This window comes from Wyeomyia smithii, chromosome 3, assembly GCF_029784165.1.
Source record: "Wyeomyia smithii strain HCP4-BCI-WySm-NY-G18 chromosome 3, ASM2978416v1, whole genome shotgun sequence".
Taxonomy (NCBI): Eukaryota; Metazoa; Arthropoda; class Insecta; order Diptera; family Culicidae; genus Wyeomyia; species Wyeomyia smithii.
Genome location: NC_073696.1, coordinates 86,797,510 through 86,820,219, shown reverse-complemented (window position 1 = coordinate 86,820,219; position 22,710 = coordinate 86,797,510). Strand labels below are relative to the sequence as shown.

At 39.3% G+C, this 22,710-nt stretch overlaps 2 protein-coding genes across 12 annotated transcripts in view; one reads left to right on the top strand and one right to left on the bottom strand.

Moving 5' to 3' along the window:
• Window positions 1–317: 317 nt before the first annotated feature.
• On the top strand, window positions 318–17,812 carry LOC129727129 (mesoderm induction early response protein 1). 2 transcript variants are annotated; one of them, XM_055684618.1, is made up of 6 exons: window positions 318–645; window positions 707–754; window positions 15,487–15,800; window positions 15,861–16,345; window positions 16,412–16,673; window positions 17,115–17,812. In XM_055684618.1, the coding sequence occupies exons 3-6, from the start codon at window positions 15,503–15,505 to the stop codon at window positions 17,153–17,155; spliced, it is 1,086 nt and encodes a 361-aa protein (XP_055540593.1). In that variant the 5' UTR covers window positions 318–645; window positions 707–754; window positions 15,487–15,502; the 3' UTR covers window positions 17,156–17,812. The 2 variants fall into 2 exon arrangements, with proteins under 2 accessions (XP_055540593.1, XP_055540592.1); XM_055684617.1 differs by having other exon boundaries at window positions 319–645; window positions 15,858–16,345; window positions 17,115–17,811.
• The window catches only part of LOC129727122 (dual specificity calcium/calmodulin-dependent 3',5'-cyclic nucleotide phosphodiesterase 1A-like), a 601,383-nt gene continuing 587,919 nt past the window's right edge, over window positions 9,247–22,710 (bottom strand). For all 10 annotated transcript variants that reach the window (XM_055684608.1, XM_055684609.1, XM_055684600.1 and 7 more), the window contains 2 exons: window positions 14,099–15,344; window positions 9,247–13,944 (listed from right to left, as the gene is read on the bottom strand). In XM_055684608.1, the coding sequence (XP_055540583.1) occupies window positions 13,832–13,944; window positions 14,099–15,344 (1,359 nt within the window). In that variant the 3' untranslated portion in view covers window positions 9,247–13,831. The remainder of the gene's footprint in view (window positions 13,945–14,098; window positions 15,345–22,710) is intronic.

Here is a 22,710-nt window from a genome sequence, read left to right as displayed (position 1 = left end):
GACGCAGTGGAATAAAGAAGTCTCGACTACTTCGTGATAAGGTCATATGTCTAAACGTCAACAAAACAAGTGAGAGTTATGTTTCTTGTACTTCACAAGCACAAATCATCTCTCACTCGTTTTGTTGACGTTTAGACATTCGATCTTATCACAAAGAAGTCGAGAAGTTCGATATTTGTTTCATTAATCTATGGTTCAACACAATAACCAAATATAGATTGATATTTTTTTCTGTGTAGAGTAAATGGCGTATTTCTCTCATTCGAGTGCCCCTCGCCTACAACGTCAATTCACAAGTGAGTGCATATAGCTTTTTGGCAGAAGGTAATACTTTTTTTGTTTACAATTCAGTTTGCAATAAGAATCAACGCGAAAATTTTCATTTTAACATTTTTTAAAAGTTTCCGATTACAATCATGTGGAGTTCATATCGACAAGTTTCCCCGGCAAACAAAATTCGATAGCTGACATATGTTTTCGGTAGTCCGTGTTTAATGTGACTTCGGTTAGACGATTTCTGATTTCGAATCGGACTGGATTGTGCTGTGTACACAAATTCGTTTTTCAAAAACACAGAAGACGCGATCGACGGGATCGACATAAACAAAACATTCAGAAAGCAAATCTTGGTGCTAGTGGTAAACAGTAAGTTAAAGGTTTTTTTTTTTATTTTAGTTCAACCTTTGATACCAATGGCATATTTCAGAAGGACGACCCACATTGGCCGATTTTTCCTTGTGGCTCTCTATGTAAGGTATGTATAGAACTATTTCAATTTGCATATTCTGGGAATTCGGACTTTTTATGTATTCAAGTCAAGTCAGGGCTTAAGTTTGTATTAAGGAATAGGATAAGGAGACTTTAGTTGCGATACTCATCTCATATTCTGGATTCAGTGACTGTCGACAACTTTTTTTACAATTTTACGTGTACTGATAACTTTGATCAAACGTTGTAGTCTATTCATTTCTATTCAATTCCTAATGCTGGCTTTACGCTTTACTGCTGAAAGGAAGGTTCCCATAAGCAAGAATTATTCCCCATGAACAAGATTATGAAACTCAAATACATTTATCACTAAATTTTATCATCAACGTTTTCAATCTTGGTTGAATGTTTTTTTTTTTGTTAAGTCTTTCTCATTGTCTTTTTATTCAATTCCTTGTTCAGTAGCGGATAAGTGAGTTTCAGTGGATTTATTTTGGTTTCAAATTTGACAATTTCATTGTGTTCTTGAGAAAATTTTAAACGAAAAACACTTATCATTCAGAAGTATTATGCGCAAAACTCATGCAATAGTCCAATGTTCCTGTATTCGGCACAGGAAAACATACTGAGTTGTTGACGAAAGCCAACCCGTGCAATAAATTCTCTATGCATATTGCCTTGAATGTATTCGGTGAAACGAAATGGAGTTGACCAGCCGCTTCGAAAAGCTAATTAATAATTCATCGTTTATTAAAAATAACATACTTTAGGGAAAGACACATGCCGAATTTTGAAATTGTATATAAATGTGCATATTTATATGGACAATTCAGGCTTCTACTGAAAACACCTGGAGCGATTATACTATAATTTGAAATTTGTTTATTTTTGTTTTACAGTGTCGTACGAGAGAGTTGTTATACAACAACAGTATTTTCAAGGAATAAAGTCAAATTTTCTCTAATTTTCTCGTAATTTTAATTTTGCCTAGTATATCTGGAACTGTTATGATTAGAGCAGTTCCATAAAAAATGTCTCAGTTTTAATATTTTTTTCTAATTGGCATTTCTAATTGGGCTGAAATTTTTCATAGATGTTTCTATGGGCAAAAGATACCATTTTGTGCTATTGGGTCATTTTTTTGAAACACGGTTCATTTTTGGAAAGCTCTTTAAAAATGCTATTTTGGGAAGGTATTGATGATTACAAATGTTTTCAGAGCCCAACCGGTTTGTTTGATCGGTGTAACTTTTTGGAAAATTTGTAGATAGTAATTTTATCTTTCCGAAAAAAATATACACTTCAAATAAATATTTTTTTGATTTGAAAAAAGGTTAGAAGAAAAATAAAAATTAATTATATAAAAAGCTCCTTTTTTAAAAATCTGATTTGTTTTTGAAAAACCTGCAGAAGGCTACTAAAACAATGAAAACTGTCAGATCAAATCAGGAAAAAAAAGTTATAAATTTTTGCAAATCTTTTTAATTTTTTTTTCACATGGTATATACAGGGTTTTTTTTGGAATGACCAAATTATTATCAACAACTTTACCAAAGACACTATGCCAATCAAACAAACCCTGTTGACTCTAAAAATTATTTTCAGTCCCCATTGAGTGCTCTATTAGACTTTTAAAAATTTTAAATTTTTTTTCAAAAACATTCTAAATGATACAAAAAGAAACTAGCCAAGAAATTCAAAAAAAAATACAAGACTTTGGTTCGAAACTGTTCTGCCTATACCAGTCCCATATGAATTTTAATCGTTTTTGAGTTAAATATCAGATTCCATCTATTCCTTGCTTTACTATCGATTAAGGAAACAAAAAAGTATGTTTTATTTGAAAAAGTCAGAAAAAAATGTTAGGTAAAATTGTTCCATCCTTAAAATACTCGCATTTCAGTCCCACCAGATGTTTTTCCTGAGTATGACCATGTTTTTTTCTTCAATTAATATTACAAATACTTGGTGCTGTTTTTCAAGCTTTTTACTGTTAAAAATCATCAAATAATTAATAAATGCAAGGTTGTTTCAAGTAAACTCCACACAAAAGTTAATTTTTAGTAGACAATGAAACTTACTTTTTTAGAAAGTTCGTTCCCGAAAGGCTGGTGGTTTCGACAATCAGAGGAAAACCGCCTTTAGCGAAGCTGCTTTCTGTAAGGCGTTAATTTCATGTGGATGATCTGCTCACTTCAAATGATCATTCAAGTTGAAATTAACAGAACTCAGAAGAAATCGTTTTCAGTTGCTTAGCTAAAAACAGCTTGTAACTCTTTCATCGCCGTCGTCTTCCGTCAAGTCACTGTTGTAATGAAATTGGAAACTTCACTTTCTCAATACCACTTTTCCAATATGCTAAATGCACGGGCTAATGCGGAATAATTTTATTCAGCACGTATTGCAAAACATTGAAGACGTAAGAGAGGAAATTATTCAGTAGCATATCCAACCTTATGTTTTGCTTTTTATTGGGTGGACGTCTCCGCCATTCTCCATGAAAATGAAAATTTGAATGAAAATTTGTATGAAGCGGTTTTTGAGGACCGGAAAAATTTTAATGCCGGTTTGAGATCTCTCCCTCCTCTGGAAGGGAGGGCTGCCAAACAAATTTCTGTATAACTCAAGAACTTCTAACCAAATTTATCATGTGAAGGTTTTTGGAAGCAAGTTAGCTCTACATTACATTAGAGCTCTACATTACTGTTTATAAGGGTGTCAATAGAATGTATGGGAAATATTTTACCTCCGAATTTCGGTTGGCAGTAGGGCTCATAAGCTTTGTCTTCGAGAATATAGTCCTCATGCAACATTTCAGCTCAATCGGACTCCGGGCTGTAGGGCCTCAAAGCTATCAAAGTTTTTGGAGTTTTTGGAATTTTTGGACCGATGAAAAAATGCACTGAAATTTTCGATGGAAAATTTTGTTTCAAAAACCAAGTGTCTTAGAAATTAGTATTTATTTGCATTGTCTCAAAAAATGTTTATCGAAAAAAAAAAAAACTGAGAAAGTGTCACAAATTGAAAACTTCCTGACCCCTGGAAAGTCGGTTTTTAAGATACAGCACCAGATCTCGACGATTCATGTATTTCTAAGACATTTGGAATAGGAAAAAATCGATAGTGGAAATGTAATCCTTTTTTTCCATCGGTAAAAGAGTAAAACTTTGACGGGTTTGAGGCACGACTTTCGAAAGATGAAAGGCTCTGTTAATTTTCAATCTGCTCGAAATCGTCACAATGACAGTTCGCCCATGTACCAACTGTCATTCAAGCGATTTAGATTTTTCATTTAAAAATCGAATGACAATGATAAACAATTTAAAAAAATCACATTATGCTTAGAAAATTACACTCTTTTAGCTGATATATAAGAATCAGAAATCCGTGAATAGCTAAACAACCCAATTGCAATAATACTTTTTGTATAAAGAGATGCCTGAAACATGCTTTTTACATTCTCAGTCCATCTTGGTCAGAACCTACAAACAAAAAGGTCCAAAAACGTACAAAAAACTGGATTCACTCCGCCTGATGCAAGCCGTTGAGGATGATACGTAGAAAAAAGTCAAGTGGCCATGAAATATTGAATCAACTACCTTAGCTGTCAACAGAATCCAATCCAACAAACACACAAACTGTTGACCAAAAACTTGACATAAATCGACAAAGACATCAATCAACAACTCGAAAATCGATAGCAATGTTTGACCCAACGAATCCTTCCGTTCCTAATTAGGACTTTGCTGGGACTAATCTATACATTAAGATGGCAAGCATAAAGTGATAAACCAAATATTTCCGCTATTTGAATACTCTTTAACGTTTTTTGCATCTCCTGTCAATAAAGATAATGCAAATGTATTTTTTTCTTCCAAATAAAACTCGAATCTTTCTTTAAAGCAAGAATAACGCAGTCGACTGATGAGTGTTTCTATTGCCCTGTTGCCGGGCGACTAGGCTAGATTTTTTTCAATGAAAGAATGAATTATTTATTGATCAAAATGGTGGTTAAGGTTAGACCCATGTTTCAAAACTTTTATATTCGCTCTAGATATTACAGTATTTTTTGTATACTGTAAGATATATCGGGGACTGTTTCTATTCGTCCCGTTTTATGGTAAGTCTTCAAATGTGCGGAGAAACGATTGCTTTAGGGTGTCGAAAACCTGGAAAATCTGGAAAATTGGGGAATGTCAGGGATTTCATTTTTCGATCAGGGAGATAACGGATTATCAGGGAAAACTGTAAAATAATCAGGGAAATTTTTTTAACCGATACGCTGTTCTTTTTTAAACGGCTCTTTAGCGCAAAAACTGATTTTTTTTTTTATTTAAAAGGATTATTCAGGACCTGACGTTCAGTTTTATATCTGATCAAATTCATTTTCCACTGAGATCTTAGAGTTGCGTTCATCTACGTTGCACTTTTTTGTGCTGAATACTGAAAAATATCAGGGAAATTAATGTTATATTCCAGGGAAAATCAAGAAATTTAATTTTTAAATCTTTTTCGCCACCATGTGCTCGGAATCGAGTCGGTTGCTAGACTGATTTTATTAAACATCTTCTACTTAAACCTAATTTCCTCAAATCCCCTTTCCAATTTTTTTTCAACAACAATTCCCTTTTCCGATTTTTTCCCTGTCATTCTTCAACTTTTTAATTTTGTTTCTGTCAACTGTAGTTACCAAGAATGAAAACTTCATCGCCTCTCTTTTTGTCGCCCATTTGTTTCGCTACTATACAGACGGCGTTGCTCTCCCGCGGGAAACAAAGTGTCTGGTATCAGCAGTTTATTCCGGTGAAGGAATATCGAGAAAATATCTTCTTTTCGGACTAACGTATACGTTAAAAAATAAATGGACTTTTTCGGATGGTGATAAAAAATAACTAGAACAGAAAATTGAGTTTGATAAATATCTTTTGGAAGGTAATCATGTTAGTTTCCTCGCAAAAAATTTTACGTCCTTGCGTGCAGTCTTCCGGTTGTTAACCGGAACATTCGCCATGGCGGACGAAAACATGCCTGTAAGCATGTTTTTTTTTAATTCTATCGTCGTTTAATTCATCAATTCATCCTCAGTTTTCGCAACAACATTGTTGAAGTAGATAGAAATCATCGATGGGACGCAACTCGGGGACGTTGGGTACCTCATCGATATTCAGCAGCTCCATCTCCTCCAACGATCGCTTCGAGTAGTGGGCCGACGCTAGATCCGGCCAAAACACAGCGTTTTCAGCCTTTTGGTATTTTTTGATGAACGACGCAACTTCCGACAGGCAGTTCGTACTATAAATTTCCTCGTTCACGGCCAGTCCGGAGCGAAAGAAGAGCAACTTTTACATCCCTTTCTCGGTGATTGATTGAGCCACAGCAGCACCTTCTTGGGGAACTTTGTGTGTGAAATAAATTTTAGCCGGTTGCACCGACCTCCTGGCCGAGCGCACGTAGCGATGTAGCCACTTTCCCCTCCGTCTTCCTCTTTAGCATCCTTAGGAACTTCGTGTCGCTCAGGGTCGTCGGTCGTCCGGAACCGGGCTTTCTTTTAATGCACTGATTGTTGTCCAACAGTGCCAAGATGTTGTAGATGCCTGAACGGACGAATCAGATGTTTAGGAGCTGCCGCACGATGCCTTTTTTCGACGCCATGGGGTACCATTCTTTGAACGCGCACACTTCTGAACGGAGTAGCTTCACTGTTTTCGCCATCACGGTTAACGTTTGATGCTGCATGCGTAGTTTCGTCAGTGCGTGTAAAGGTAACCCATGAAAAATCGCCAAGTTTTGTCCATTTTTTAACGCAAACGTTACGCAGCAGAAGGCCGCTTCGAATGTTTTCCTGTCTATGGCGAAGGAATTTTGTGATTATACCTGGTTCTGGGAAAGAAGGCTATTGCACGATTGAGCTGGAATTTTCATGGGGACTTTTTTTAAAAGACAAAACTTTTGATACCTACCACTAAACAAAATTAGAAAAGTAGATTTTCATTGGCACCCTAGTGTTCATGTTATGCGAGAAACAATAATTCGAATGTTGTTCTCTATATGACCACTGACTGAACTTCGCAACGGTTTATTCAAACAGCACGCGCGTTGCACGGTAAGCAGTATCGCTAAAGATAGCAAGAAAACAATGCACCTTTTGCGTTGTTCTCTCCTATTCTTTCTGTTCAATACTCTGCCGCACTCATATCTCTACTACAACGTAACCCGTATTGAGAGTAATCATTGTGTTTCAATTCCATTTTGCTACATACATGATTGTCATTGATTTAGGTTACTATCTCTTTAATATTATCAAAATTGAGTTTTGAAAAATCTATATCAATTTCTAGAAGAGTCTAACGGAAACCTATAATTCTTTCTTCCGGATTCCAAAAATTTGGTTGTTTAGCTATTCACGGATTTCTGATTTTTATATATCAGCTAAAAGAGTGCAGTTTTCTGAGCAAAACGTGACTTTTTCAAATTTTATATCATTGTCATTCGATTTTTAAATGAAGAACAAAAATCGCTCTTAATCGTTACAATAGCAGTTGGTATATGGGCGAACCTAGCAATACTCAGAGGAAGAGATATGCCAAAAGAATGTTGTGAGCCAAACCAACATGTCAAAATCCGAGCCAAACGAACAAGAAAGGTAACACATTGAAAGGTGTTGCAATCAAGTACAATAAGGAATATATTCATTTTTTAAATTTTCGAATGCCCCGGGCCTTTCGATACGACGGGCCCCCAAGTCCCCTAGTCCTGGGCCAAACGTGAGGACAGAGTGGAGACCTTTTCTTTGTCCGTCATCTTCCAGCGAAGCGTTTAGTGATTTCAAAATTTCAATTTTTTGTACCTCGAAATTTTTAACCCGTAAAGACCCGGGACGGAACTCGTTTTTTTGAAAATGCTCGTTCTCAGCACTGGAACGGTCGATTTGGGAAAACTTGGAATTTTTTTCAGGGGGAATAATTGCTCTAAGTTTTGGTAAAGATGCCACCCCTCTGGACCCCTCCCCGTTTTCGTGAGACGCAAATATGTCTGTGTTTTTTTTCTAATTTTTCAAACAGCTTGAGCAAACACTGGGAATTTTCATACGTATCAATTGCACCATGTATCAAATCATGTCAAGTAGATGAAATATGGTATGTAAGAGTGAATTTTGGAGTTTCTAAGTTATTTCACAAATCTCAAAACTATGTATTTTCATAAAAATTCGAATAACAAAATCGTTCTTCAAATTTTAAGTTCTACATTTTTAAAATAAGGTCTCCTGAATCCATATGCGATGAAATATTTATTTTAGCATGCAAATATTTTGAGAAAAACGAGTTTAAATTCACTAAAGTACGTATTTTCATGAAAACCGGATGGAACCGGCTCCCACGGTAGGTTTCATTTCAGCTCTTCAATTTTCAAGCTCTATATTTTTGGAATAACGTCTTCTGAATCCAAAGATGGTGAAAGATTTATTCTAGCATGCACAGATTTGGAGAAAATCAAGTTTCCATTAGAATTCGTATTTTGGTGAATTCAAACTCGTTTTTCTCTAAATCTGTGCATGCTAGAATAATTCTTTCAGTATCTTTGGATTCAGAAGACGTTACTCTAGAAATATAGAGCTTGAAAATTAAAGAGCTTAGTTTAAACCTACCGTGGGAGACTGAAAAAAATCCGGTTTCCATGAAAATACGTACTTTAGTGAATTTAAACTCGTTTTTCTCAAAATATTTGCATGCTAAAATAAATATTTCATCGCATATGGATTCAGGAGACTTTACTTGAAAAATGTGGAGCTTAAAATTTGAAGAACAATTTTGTTATTTGAATTTTTATGAAAATACGTAGTTTTGTGATTTTGTACTGAAATAATTAGAAACTCCAAAATTCACTCTTACATACCATATTTTATCTACCTTACATGATTTGATACATGGAGCAATTGATACGTATGAAAATTCCCAGTGTTTGCTCAATCTGTTTTGAAAATAAGAAAAAAACAAAGACACATTTGCGCCTCACGAAAACGGGGAGGGGTCCAGAGGAGTGGCACCTTTTCCAAAACTTAGAGCAACTATTCCCCTTGAGTAAAATTTCAAGTTTTCCCAAATCGGCAGTTCCAGTGCTGAGAACGAGCATTTTCAAAAAAACAAGTTCCGTCCCGGGTCTTTACGGGTTAAAGAAAAGGGGCCCCAAATCTGCTCAAGGCCCCGCAGCACCTAAATCCGGCCATGGCTTCATCGCCTATCTCTCTCTCTCTCTGAGTATCTCTAGGCGAACTGTCATTGTAGCGATTTTGAGTGATTTAGTGAAGGAATTTCTTGCCACGACTCTGAACCCGAATAATGCTTACTATCGTTTATTTTCGTAACAAAGCAATGAGCATAAACTCAAATATCACGCATCACGTTTCGAAAACTCTTCTACATGTATTGGTAAACAAAAATCTTGAGAAGAGATAACCCTTGCAACCATAACGGATCATCACCTCAATTGACGAAAGATTTATCTCGAAAATAAGGGGTAAAGAAAACTCCACACCATAGCTTGATTACACCATTTAGCACTATCTTTATTTTTCTTTATTGTTTTTTTGCTTATCAATCAATATAAATTACGGTTTCAAACTGAAAACAAAAACTCAACTATAGACTTATTTTTTCTCTTTTCTTTCTGACTACTAGAGAACTACATGCTTGGCTAACACTTTGTGCAAATTAGGTTCGATTTTAGTTCGCCCTTTGATTGTAGGAAAAAATCTATGCAAATTCTAGTGTGTGAGTGTGTGTGTGTATATTCATATATGTGGGTGTATGATTACTTCTGTTTGCTTAGCAATGTTTTGAGATTGAATTAATTGAAAGAAGAAGAAAAAACAATCGAGAGATGTCATTATTACTTCGAATTAGTTAAGTTTACTTAGTTATAGCCTGGATAAATGCATGTAGTGGAGGCCTTCAGCTTGAGCTTGCCAATACAGTGTCAGTTGTTTCGAGTATAAAATGGTCTTGTTTCCGCTATATAATTGGTATTTATAATATATGTAAAGAGATTTGGGAAAAATAGATAACAAGGTGTTGAATCGTAGATGAGTTACTGCTGGTACTCTCTTTTTCGCTCCTTTCAGAGGTGAAAAGGTATTCTTTCTATGTACAAAAGCACAGCTTTTATTTCGTTCTTTTTTCGTATATAAATAGAATATGCTTTTAGCGGTTAATAGGGCGGATTTAGATATAGTTTTTCAAATTATTTTTACTCTTCTCTCTCAGATGATTGTGTATATGAAGTGTTTTTTTTTCTATATTCTATAGATCAATTTGATTCGAGGAAATTGTTAAGAATATATAGTGTTTCCTTGCGTTGCTCGCTTTCCTAGTAACATTTTATCATGATTTGATCGTATCAGTCGTTTTTTTAAGCTTGAGAAAAAGAATCGAGAAAAACGCAACTGAGGCTTATTTGTTGCTTATTGATGGTAGTGCTCTGCTATTTTCTAAAACAGGACTGAGATTAGATCTTGAAGAGGATTGAAAATATTGAATGTCTGACAGCTGTGAAGAGGTAACTTTTTGAAGACTGGTTTTATTGTAGTTTTCTCGAGGGATATCTACTGAGTGAATCATTCTGTTGCGTTGAGTGGTGCTATTACAGTTGACCTACCGAAAAAAAAACATCAAATTTATAGTGGCGATCATGACTGCAGTTTTCTATCATTTTTTACAGAGTATCAGTTCCTGGAAAAAGTTGAATCCTCCGATGTATTTCGATTCTCACTCCAGTTTCCTACTTTTGATTTTATCATAGTTAAAACATTCCCAAGAACAACATACCCGTGAGAATAAACTTTCCTACGGTAGTTGCGCACTGTGCTGCACAATCGAAAAGTACGTCGTGCCGTGGGTTGAATATTTCCTTTTCAATTGGAATCATTAAAAGCCCCCATTATAAAAGGCAACCGCTATCTTGAAAAAAAAAACCCCATCGTGATTGGTGGTGATTCTTTTGGAACACTCAACCGTTTACACCTTTTTCAACTGTCCTACTCGTAGATAATGCGTCATTCCTTTCGCTTCGTATTTCCATGTCCTAATTAGGTCTAATGGTTTTCCCGGCTCTCGGTAAAATGCAGCTGGGGGAACCGCACGCAAAAATGGCTTGTGGCAAAACAATGGTTTGGCTTCACAGCCACTAATTAGGGATTCAATCTGGTAAGCCTCTAACAAAACGCTCCTAACCGAACCGAGCTGCGAAAGGTAAGTTTATTTGTGGAGCTGCTGGAATACCCACTCGGATGCAACAGAATGGTATTATTCTTGCTTTGAATTGCACTTCGAAAGAGGATGCTGCGGGTTTAGCCGCCAGAGGATTAGAGGGGATTTTTGTCAGAGAGGAAATTAAAATACAGTTGTATTTGGTTTGGTAAGCATTTATACTAGTTCGGATTTAACCTGTTGCTGCGTGTTTCCGGCAGATGCCCATTTTATTCGATTATTCTACTTTTCTTGGTTCTGTACTCGGTGTGTGTATGTGTGAATTACTTACGTATACGCAAAAGACTGGAAAACTAAATGTTATCTAGGTTAATCTATGATTGTATATAGAGAGACTTCTTTAGTTTCAGTTTCCACTGCTTCTTTTTTCCTCGGAACTTTATACAACTTGGATCGTGTGGAAGAGGCTGTTCCGATACAAACCAAATCCATTTGCTATTGTTATGCTAGACGTTGTAATATGATTTTCAAAATATATTTCCTACAGCATATTGGTTTTTATCCAATTGAGCTGTTGAGAGCAAAAGTGGTACATGTGCCATTTTTACACTTTTTGGGTTTTATGCATGAATTGATGCAGAACGCAATAACATACTAGAATATTCAAGAAAAACCGAGATCTGATAACCTAAACCAAAGTTATAGCCAGAACAATTTTTGGTAATTAACACAATCATTTTTTCGTTGAGAGCAAAAGTGGTACATGTCCAGTCTGTGCATATTAGATGAATTGTAAGTCGAAGATCTTAGGATATAGAACAATCATGTCTTCAGCAAAGTTGGTCAAGTGATTGAGTACTTTCAGATGAAGATCTATCTGTTTTGGAATTTTCTCACTACGTGGCGCTAGTGTACCCGTGACTATTTTGTAACAGAAAGAGTTTTATCTATTTCAGTATCAACTCGTATGCTGTGGCCAATTCAGAAGATAACTCTCTGAGGTCTGTGATATATATATATATATATATATATATATATATATATATATATATATATATATATATATATATATATATATATATATATATATATATATATATATATATATATATATATATATATATATATATATATATATTTACACACTGGACCCAGGTTTGGCTTTAGGCAGGCCGCCGATAGCTTTCTGGAAGTTACAGAAATACCGTAATTGAGGTCAATTTTCTAAAGTGATTCTAGAGCTTCCTAATTTTTTCGAAACTGCTTCTGCGGGATTGACTAGAAACGAAATGATTTCACCGAAAGATCCGGAACTAGCGTAAAATGTCAATTTTCAACAATGTTCCTAAAGCTTCCTGTTTTTTTTTTGAGACCAATTCTAGAAGAAAAATGATCTTTTAACGAAATATGCTCCAAGATGGCCACCACGTTAACCACCATAAAAGAGATTAATTTTTAAGAACAGTCCCACTTTTTTTTCTAAACCACTCCCAGACGAAAATAAATGATCTCATGACAGAATGTTACTCAAATTTACCATTAGATAGCTCTCCGAAAGATCCGGAATTACCGTAAACGAGATTAATTTTGAAAAACAGGTCCTAGTCCCATCTGGATACGGTGTATATTTTTCCAAGGCTGTATCATATTTTCAGTTCACTCATTTGTCGCTCCTATAACTACAGACACTGTCTGCTTTAATAAACAGGTCCTTGTATTTTCCGAGTTTTTTTTTCGAAACTATCACATGCAAAAATATACCACAATATTAAAGAAAAGCCGAGATCTGATAACTTATACCAGAGTTATAGCCAAAATAATTTTCAGTTTTCCTCTTCTACGGTATTTCTGGATCCGGAGGGCAACCGGTAGTCTACCGAAAGTTGAACCTGGGTCCATCGTGTAGTTATTATCGACCAAATAGCAATTCTAAAGATACCAGGGTATTTTCCTTTGAATTGGCCCCAGTCGAACTAGATTATTTAAAATGTCTTCTGTTACATATACACTAGCGCCACAAAATGACAGAATTCCTTAACAAACAGATCATCATTCTATAGTACTCAATCACTTGAACAACTCTGCTGAAGACATGAGTTCTATGTTTTAAGATTAGCGAGCAAATGCATTCTTCATGCTTAGACTGGACATGTACCACTTTTGCTCTCAACGTTTTCTGGTTGTCATTATTTTTCCCATAGAACAAAAGTGGTATATGTTTTTCCATTGAAGTTTGTGTAAGTTTCTCAACCAGAACTCGTTATCCTATTATGTACCGTCTTTTGACACCTTTCCAGCAATGATTCAGCGCAGTTATGTTGGGAAAAATTGTTGAAAATAATTTACTATTTGAGTGTTTTCGTTTATCGCGTCTCCTGAAAAATTTACTTAATGGCACATGTACCACTTTCGTTCTCAACGGCTCAATTGTCAATGGGTGCCAGCACTGCACTGTCTTACTTACTTTTACGTGCATTTCAATAGTGTTGTGTATCTGTACGTAAAGAGATTGTAAATACTATCCCAGTGTTGTAATTCTTTGCTTTGTTAGACTTTAAGAAAGATTTTTTTTTCTCCTTATAACATTCATTGCAATATTTGTCATGCTAGTTGGGATTTAAGTTTTTGTTTTCTCTCTGGTGGTCTATAAGCTAATTTTAAACTACGCGCTAGCTCTTTCATTTGCTACTTTCTCTACGCACAATAAACAGTGTTCCCATTTGCACTGTCTTTTGATTCTCCTTGCGCACAAAAATACCATCAAAAGTTCTACTGGTTGCTGTGGTTGGTTTTTAATTATCTATAATATTTCTTTTTTCTTCAAATTTTAGGTAGTCTGCTTTTGTTCTGGTCTCTATAGCAAAGTATGCCCATGTGTGAGTGGGTATACAGTGTAGTGAAGAGTTGATCCACAAAGTAAATTACTCCTCTTGGGAGGCCTCCTGGGCTGCATTCGGATCGTTTCCGTCCGTCATTATGTCCTCTGTGCTAGCGTTGGCCGCAGCTTCCGCAGCAACAGCACGAGCTTCAGCATCTGCAAATGAAATGAAAACCAAATTAAGGTTTAACTAGGATTTATGTTGGTTTCTGCGTTCATGAACGTAACAGGGAATGGATATTCTCTTAAGGGCATTATAAAATTTAACAGGGAAAAAAATTATAGCGAATTCTTTCCACTTGAAACTAACCTCTCTGAGCCTGCTCTTTCCAGATTTTTTTGTTCTCTGCTAGACAGGTGATCCACGGTTTCTTGATTTCGAATCGTTCCGGCTTTGCTCCGTTTTTAACATCCGGTTTCGCCTTTGGTTTGTCGGTAGCATCGCCACCGCCACTACCGGTCGTACCACTGTCGCCTGCTCCTCCACCGCCTCCCCCACTGCCGCCACCTTCACCACCCCCGCTAGTGCTTATTGCTTCATTGCTTGCATTCACGTGATTACTAGTGCTGCTGCTGTTATTGTTGTTGTTGTTGTTGTTGCTCGGTACACTTAGAGTATTACTTTCTTTAATGCTAGTATTATTGTTATTGTTGTTTTTGCTATTACTACTATTCATTGCGATTGGTGCTATCGGTGCTAAGACTATTTCTAACATATCGGCACACACAGCCATACTTGGCTCGACGATAAATTCGATAAAACCGATCTGTGATTCCGCCACCAGCGTGTTGTTACGATCGCACAGTGGACTAAAGGGGAGCCCGAGTTCCTGCTCGAGATCGCCCTGCCGGAAGAACTCCTCGAGCAGTAGCATCGTCCACTTGTGATGGATGTCCCAGCGTTTGGCCGGATGAGAAATATCACAACAGTGCAGAACCAGCGAGAGCGCCTTGGATTTGTCCACCTGCGGCTCGGCCAGCGTAAGCAGGTTGCGCATGTTCTTCAGCTGCTGAAAGTGGAAGGACATATCGGTCGCGAGTACCATGTCAATGATCAGCGACCGCAACTCGCGATACTCCTCTTTCGAGAGATTCTGCAGCACGTTGCAGTCGTCCTCTTTCAGCACCCGGAACGCCGCACTGATGTGATGGTTCTCTAACACGGCACGGTCATTATACAGCATCGCTGTGTCCGAACCAGACATCACGTGGAAATTGTTGGTCGTCCCCGTGTGCTCATAGTCGTGTATTAAGGCCGCTAGCAGCGTGGCGAAGATCTCCAGATCGGTCAGCCAGTGCATCATCCCCGTCTGGCAGAGGATGTGGTGTACGGTTTGTGCAACATCGGCCGCGTGTAGATTATTGTGGTACGGATTACGGAACCGGCAGTAGCCTTCTTCGATGCGCGATAGGAACGTTTCCAGTGTGGCTGGCGGTATCTTGAACTTGTGGATGCTCCCGTACCGGTTCAGCAGATCGTACCCGAGGTACTTTACCGGCTGGCAGTTGCCGGCCTCGGCCAGGGCGAACACGTCGAACGACCAGTCGTCCAGACACTGTGAAACAAAAATAAAACTGCATTATTCTCTATTCAACCAGCCTATAGTTTCAAAAACTGCAAAAATAATTTTGAACTTGGAATTTAAATATCATTAAACTGAGTGACCCTAAAATAATGCCCATCCTTTTCCATTGCAGAATCTCCGCCAACAGGATGCCCATCGAAGAAGCACAACAGCAGCAGAATCAACAGTCGCATCAATCGCAGGCACAGTTCTACCAAACCGGCGACCAGAAAACGCCGTCGAAGGCCAGTCTGGACGAGGAGGAAGAGGACGACGAAGAGGATGATGATGAAACGGGCACGGGAGCGGACCAAACGGACGGGGCCCGCAGTTATTCTAGCACCCAGATTACCTCTGCCGGTGGGGGTTTCTACGAGGAGGAGGAAGAGGACGAAGAGGATGAAATCGAGGAGCACTCGGAGCTGCGACAGTTGTTCGCACCGATAAGTGAGTTTCGTCGTTAACGGACGCTTATAAAAAAATTGATTTCTTTTCTATTCTTAGTAGATGCCCAAGCGCAGAGCGAAGACGAAGAAGACGGCGACTACATTCCGGACGAGGAAGTAAAAAAGACTATCATGGTGGGCAGTGACTTCCAGGCTGTAATACCGGAAGGCCTGTGCCGGTACGATGACGCGTTGCCTTACGAGAACGAGGACAAACTTCTCTGGAATCCGACGGTGCTAAACGAAGACTTGATAGAGGAATACCTACTGAAGATTGCCAGCGGAGCCAGTAGCAACACGGGAACACCGCAAACGAACAGCGTTTTTGCGATTCCTCTAGGGAAACACTTGCGCGACGATGAGCAGGGACTTTACCTGCTGCAGCAGTGCGGCCACAATATCGAGGAAGCGCTCAGAAGGAAACGAATAAACGCGGTACCCGTGGCCGAACAACAGATGAGCATTTGGTCGGAAGAAGAGTGTAGGAATTTTGAAAATGGTCTGCGGATACATGGGAAAGATTTTCATATGATTCAACAATCAAAGGTGGGGGCTTCAACCAATAAACCAGCATTTTTAGAAAAGAAAAGTATAATTCAAACATCGTTCCAGGTCCGCACTCGTTCCGTTGGAGAGCTGGTGCAGTTTTACTACCTTTGGAAGAAAACCGAGCGACACGATCTGTTCGCTAGTAAAGCAAGACTGGAGAAGAAAAAGTACAACCTTCATCCGGGACTGACCGATCATATGGATCGCTTCCTGGAGGAGCAGGAGAACAGCACCGGTTTTGGTGATCGCAGCTCTTCGCCTGGATTCAGCAGCCTGTACAGTGCCACTTCCGAAGCGAAACGAAGTCGGTTGATGGATTCGAAAGGTGAGTACGATGGCGGCAGCTATTAATCTTACTGGCGATGCTAGTCACTGTGAAATGGAAATCAGCAAACTTCTGTGTACCACCCGAAAGCATGCTTTTTCTTAGAACACACTTTCCTAGCCAGCACCAAATCAAGGCCATATCTATCTATCATCATTCATTCTGGGCTCATTCCCATCAGAGTACCTCTTTGAGAAGGTTGATCCGTTGGGGCTGTAAGATTGGCCATTAAAAACGTGATTTTAGTCCATAAAATAAGACAACCAAAACCAGGGATGGACCTTCACCGCGGTGTGCGAATGTACATAATTATCCTAACATTATGTGTGTGTTGTGACGTCTTTGATTCCGTCCATATAAAACAGTATGAACTTTCTCCTTTTTCTTTTTTCTCTCTACCGGAAACAAAATGTTCATACATAAAAAAATTACGTTCCTCAGCAAGTACAGGATCTTCAAAGAAGTCTTCTTCGGCACTATGACTCTCAGGTCCATTGCTGAAACGGTGCTGAAAGCCGTTTTATCGGCCCGGTTCCGGTTCTGGTGGGCAAAAAGGGAGTAACTTAGTATTTACTACATCATTCACAGTACAGCACAAATATTACAAGAGCGAAAAAAGTACGGCCAGGTAAGACAAAAAAAGCTACCGCATAAGTTGGTGCTTCTCCTTCCGGAGTGTAAGGAAAGCCTGAGATAATGAATACAAAAAGTAAACTTGTTGATGCATGACTCTCGGCAGTGTGCTTCTCTAGTATCCAGTGGATAATCCTTTATGCAGAAGAAGAACCGTATTTAACTTATTCAGTTATGGAAGTGATTCACTTTTATTAACATATTTTACGAGCTGAGAAGTATTTGTTAATGTTTAGGTCGGTACTGAATGGAAGTACCATTTTAGAATTTTTTTCTTACAACTTTGTTTTAATTTAACCAGAAGCAAGTTGCATTTTTGGGAATATTGGATTATTCTGTTTCTTTGTATATTCGTGAACGTAGGCAGGCAAGTGACAAATGAGAATAGTTGACTATAGAACGCAAATCATTGAATCGATAAAATTCTGTATTGTAAATTGTTTCTAAATTATTGAAATTACACATACTTAGACTCGAATCATAAAGCAGATTTACGATCCTACTTGCCGAGTTTTTTAGTTGCAACATCCGAAAGTCATATTTACTACTAAATACATAAAACTAGGAGTTATTAGTACAGCTAAAAATGATAGTTGAGTTTGATGCGTTGCTTTTGACCAACTGGAAAAAACTTTTCAATCATCCTGGTTAAGAAACTAAAGTAACGAGAAGTTAAATTTATTATGTGAATGAATAGAACATCACTGCTTGTCGATAAAACTTCTCTAATTGATCTTCACTTTTTCCGCCTTGTTTGATTTTATTAATGGTCTTGAAATGTGTCTCTGAGGGGAAAGATTAGATGAACTATTTTTTCTGCTCAATAATCATCGTAACAAAGACGGACTGCGCGAGCTGCTGGATGGCAACAAGTGGCGAATAAGAAAGCCAATCGCTTATCCTTGCCACGACACTTTAGGCACAACCGTTGCGCAATTTACGCCATGAAAAACAGTTGTATTTCCTTTTTACCATTTCATTCAAAAGATTCTGAGTGTTTTCCTATTTCAGTTATTTTATTCAGATTTCCAATAGTGAGCGGGAGCATCGCTTTCCCCTTATCACTCATGTTTATCGAAATGAAAAATCCAGCAAACTGTTATTAATATACGATGATGGCTTTTTTAAACGTTTAGGAAACTAGCGGAGAGCGGATATTTTTTATGAGTCAAGGTAAGGTAAAAAACCGGCAATTGAAATTTCGTGTTTAATTGAATAATTAAACACTACTGCAAACATTTTTGAATGCGACATAAAATCACCCTCGGTGGCACATAGATAGATTGATGAAACATCATCGTCATAATGTCAGAGCAAAGGAAAATAATTGTTGGTTCTTATTGACCAACGATGTCATTTTTCACATGTTAAAAGCTGGTTTCGCCATTTAAAATCTGTTTTGCCAACCGAGGCAGTCAACCCGCTTAACATAAAATTTATGCCCTATTGTATGGTGATTATAGCAGCGTAAAGAGGATATTTATGTGCCAATCAACCTTCGCAATTTAATCGATTTACGCCAGTTCGGTAATTTCCGCTCAGGAAAATACCTACTTAGCACCATCACAACATACCGTGTTCGACCGTTTACCGAAAGTGTCATCATTAAAGTGCTTCCTGTGGTTCGCACTCCAAAAGCCGATTTAAGCTTGGTAATTTTCAACTGTAATATTTTAGTAAGCTTTCGCTTGACGAAGTGATTGGCGGGTTTCCTGCAAAACAGGGTAATCATTCTCCGACTAACAGAGCCAAAATGAGACGGACTGATCCTACAGATTTACAGATTTCCGGTGAGTACTCGACTTGAAATTCTATTCCGATATTTTTTGTGTAAAAATGATTTTATTCACTTTCACACCACATGTCTTTACAGATTATGGGCCCTTGAGTGTTTGAAGAAAAATGAAAGGGAGGCAGAAATAATTCAAGATCGCGATTGGAAACCGTGGTTATTCAAGGTGATTGAAGACAATTGAATTGTAAATTGAAAACTTTGTGAATTAAGCAAAAAACGTGGTCCAACGTCAACTATGCGAAGTGTCTCAAAGATGTTCTGTGTAGGAGCCACCACGCGGCCGACTACGAATTTCCGAAGGCACAAGACTCGGAAATAGTGAACCCGTAACGCAAGTGAAAACACTATCTTATGATTGCATAACTACAGCAAACATAAGAATATTTTTTCAAGGCGACGCATTAACTATTACCGATAAGACTTTTTGAAAATTCCAAGTCGTCCAAGTGGTGCCACGAAGTTGGCCATTTGTTGCTTAAACATAGTTTTACCTTAAACACAACTCCTGTATTTGTTTGTTATGCTCGATGCTTGGATAGATATGTTGAAAAATTCGCCATCTATATATTTTTTTTTATTCTCGCTTATTTTCCGTCGGTCTATTTCCGCCACTGTTGTGGCCAATTACCGACGCCCGGGGAGGCGACTCCACACCCAGGTCCCTAACTCACGACCCGTATATTAACGGACCGGCGCCAACGGCTTTACTTCCTCATGCGATGGAAGGCGTGATCCCAGAGATTTTTCGCCTCAGAAAATCTCCCGGTGTCGGCTAGGATTGAATCTAGACCAGTTGGGTTGGTTGTGAGTGGATCACTCCACCCCATAACCATCGACACCTATGTCGGCGGTGGGATTCGAACCCAGGCGTCGAGCGTGGTTGGCGGAGACGTTACCAACCACACTAGGCCCCAGCTCGGTTCGCCATCTATAGTAAACTATTTTTATGCATATCACCACATGCATTCGACGTTACCTGGCAGAAAGTTTATGTTCCAAATTAAGATTGTCATTCATTTTAACAAAAGTACTCGTTGAAGTTTTCGCGGGTTTTTGGAAGTGGCAATATTGAAGCGGAAGATTCTGCGGAATTATTTCCATTGCAACAATTGAAGAAAAAGATAACAAAGGCGAATTCATTGGAACAGAACGGTGAGCGATGTAGAAAGTAGGAAAGTCTCGAAAAGGATCAGGAGAGAAATTATAGAGGATGGGCAAGGTTTGGATCCGCCAACCTTGGACGAGGTGAAAAAGCTGGCAAAGAGCTGAAGAACCACAGAATCGCTGGGCTCAACGGTCGAAATTTTTGAAGTCGTGAGCGAGCGGCAGCACAATGCCATTCACCAGATCATACGCAGGGTATAGTCTACGTTTCGATCTTCGGGTCCGAGTCCTTTTCTGCCTGGGACTACCGTTAGGCATTGCGTCAGGGCACCCCCTTAAGTAATTCACTCTTAGCTAACTCCCCAAAGGCGGGCAATTGTTCCGTCGATTAATGCTGCCGCACTGACTGCTCTCCAGATGCCCGCGTCATCGCACATCATCCGCACTGTATGTTCGCTTCTCACCTTTACGAAACGGGAACATACAAAGAGCACAGTTTCCTTCGCACATAGTGGACACATAAGTGGTTCCGCGTGTCCAAGCCTGTACAGATACCGCCTGAAGCAGCCATGGCCTGAGAGGATATGTGTCAGGTGGAAGTTAACTTCCCCATGGCGACTCTCGATCTACCGGATATTGCTGGGATGAGTCGATGTGTGTCACCTGGTCATCGAAATTAACCTCCTGGTGTTACGTACACCTCTTGTGTCACGTTGGTCGAAGCACTCTACTTCCTCTTTGACGATGATGCTGGTAGGCATCATGCCAGCCAGGACGCATATTTCCTCGTTTGACACTGTTTCGCGACCCTCAGGCACATGAGCCTATAGTTACTTTTCCGTTTACCACGGTAACTGGAAGTATCTAACGCTTTCGACCACCAGCTTGCGCCTGCTGCTTAATACTGCCGAGCTATTTGACATCATGCGTGATAATGCCGATATAGTCGTAGAAGCTTTCTTACGGCAAAGTCGACAGGGCTCCCAAACGCGAGCTTGTCGTTAATAATAGTACACCCACCAGCACTAACTGATGCCTTCTGTTCCGATTTACGGTTAGACACCTCTTGAGTTTCAACGTACCGTCGTCATAGCTTTCCACAATACCAGACCCAGGATGGAGTACATTGCCCGCTGTGTCGAGCAGAGATTGGTCTATATGCCGATGCAACACCTGGTAGTCTCTGTCGCTTCCACTTGTCAGGGAAGAGGCGGTCGACTAAGAATTTCAACATGATCGCCATGAACAATCCGGGGGCTACCTTCATGGCGGTAATAATGGCCAGGTTCGGGATTCCATCTGGTCCTGGTACCTTGCTCACCTTCAGGGAAATTGCGATCTCAATGAGTTCATCGTCCGTTATCCTTATCACCTCTTCGACCTCTGCGCGACTGCCGTCACTCACTGTTTGTGGTGACTCAACAGCCGGAGGCTAGGGATTTGGCTACTGGCGTGGGAACCAACATTGCTGGTGATTGCTCTGCCGGGGCTGATACACCTCTGGTCTTGGGCGTTACAATCCTGTAGACGTCACCCCATGGGTTCGTATTGGCACTGTCGCATAGACTATCGAAACAGGCTCGTTTACTGGCCTTACTTGCGGTCTTGAGTGTAGCCTCAGCGGATATGACTGCTACCCGGCGCTTTGATCTTTGCACATCGGTACGCGTCCTGGTGGACGTACGTTTGGAAGAAACTATCTACGAACTGGTTGAAAGGACTCATATACTTTATCTATAAAAAGGCTCTTTTACAGATGACGAGGCGTGCAAAATGTGGTATTAGGGAAAGCGAGTGAAACCTGGCTAGTGACAGCTGAGTAACAGACGAGCTACTCGTCCAAAATCCAGCCGACTCGCCATTTGTAATGCCAAAGGTGATCCAAAATGGGCCAGATGTTTACCTTAACACAAATCCTCGTTAAGTTCGAGAACTTACAGAGACATCATCTGTTTACTAGACTTCAAGAGGCGTAGGACTCAGTGAAACGCAACGAGCGGTGGCATATTATGCTTGAAATGGTTTCCCAACTAAACTGATTAGGCTGAAACGTGCAACATTTGGCGATTTCACATCATGCGCTAGGATAGCGGGCGAAGTGTTGGGCGCGTACGTGTCGTTGGATGGTCTGAAGCAAGGGGACGGGCTTCAGAACTTGTAAGCCATTATAGCCTTGGAAGGTGCTATACCAAGAGCTAGTGTGCAGAGATGTATTATGTGGTTTCACATACAGGGTGTTCAATAAGTTCGACTACAACTTTTTATCGTTGTGTAGGTGCGCACCATATGCATTCTGTTTATCACTATTGGTGTTAGCTCTAGCCTCATATCTAAGCTAACCGACGCGCGACTCCGTGCCGCCGTAATTTCTTATTTTGTTACTGCGCACGATGAATAAGTTGGGGGAGCTCCGTAGCCGCAAGGTTACAGAGTCCGCCTTGGTAAGTGGGTGGTCGTGGGTTCGAATCTTAGTAGAATCAGGCCATTTGATTGCCAAAGGACTTT

Coding starts and splice junctions, on each gene's coding strand:
- LOC129727129 (XM_055684617.1), top strand. CDS start 15,503: ATGCCCATCGAAGAAGCACAACAGCAGCAGAATCAACAGTCGCATCAA. Junction 15,801..15,857: donor ACAGTTGTTCGCACCGATAA/GTGAGTTTCGTC, acceptor TTCTATTCTTAG/TAGATGCCCAAGCGCAGAGC. Junction 16,674..17,114: donor TCGGTTGATGGATTCGAAAG/GTGAGTACGATG, acceptor TACGTTCCTCAG/CAAGTACAGGATCTTCAAAG.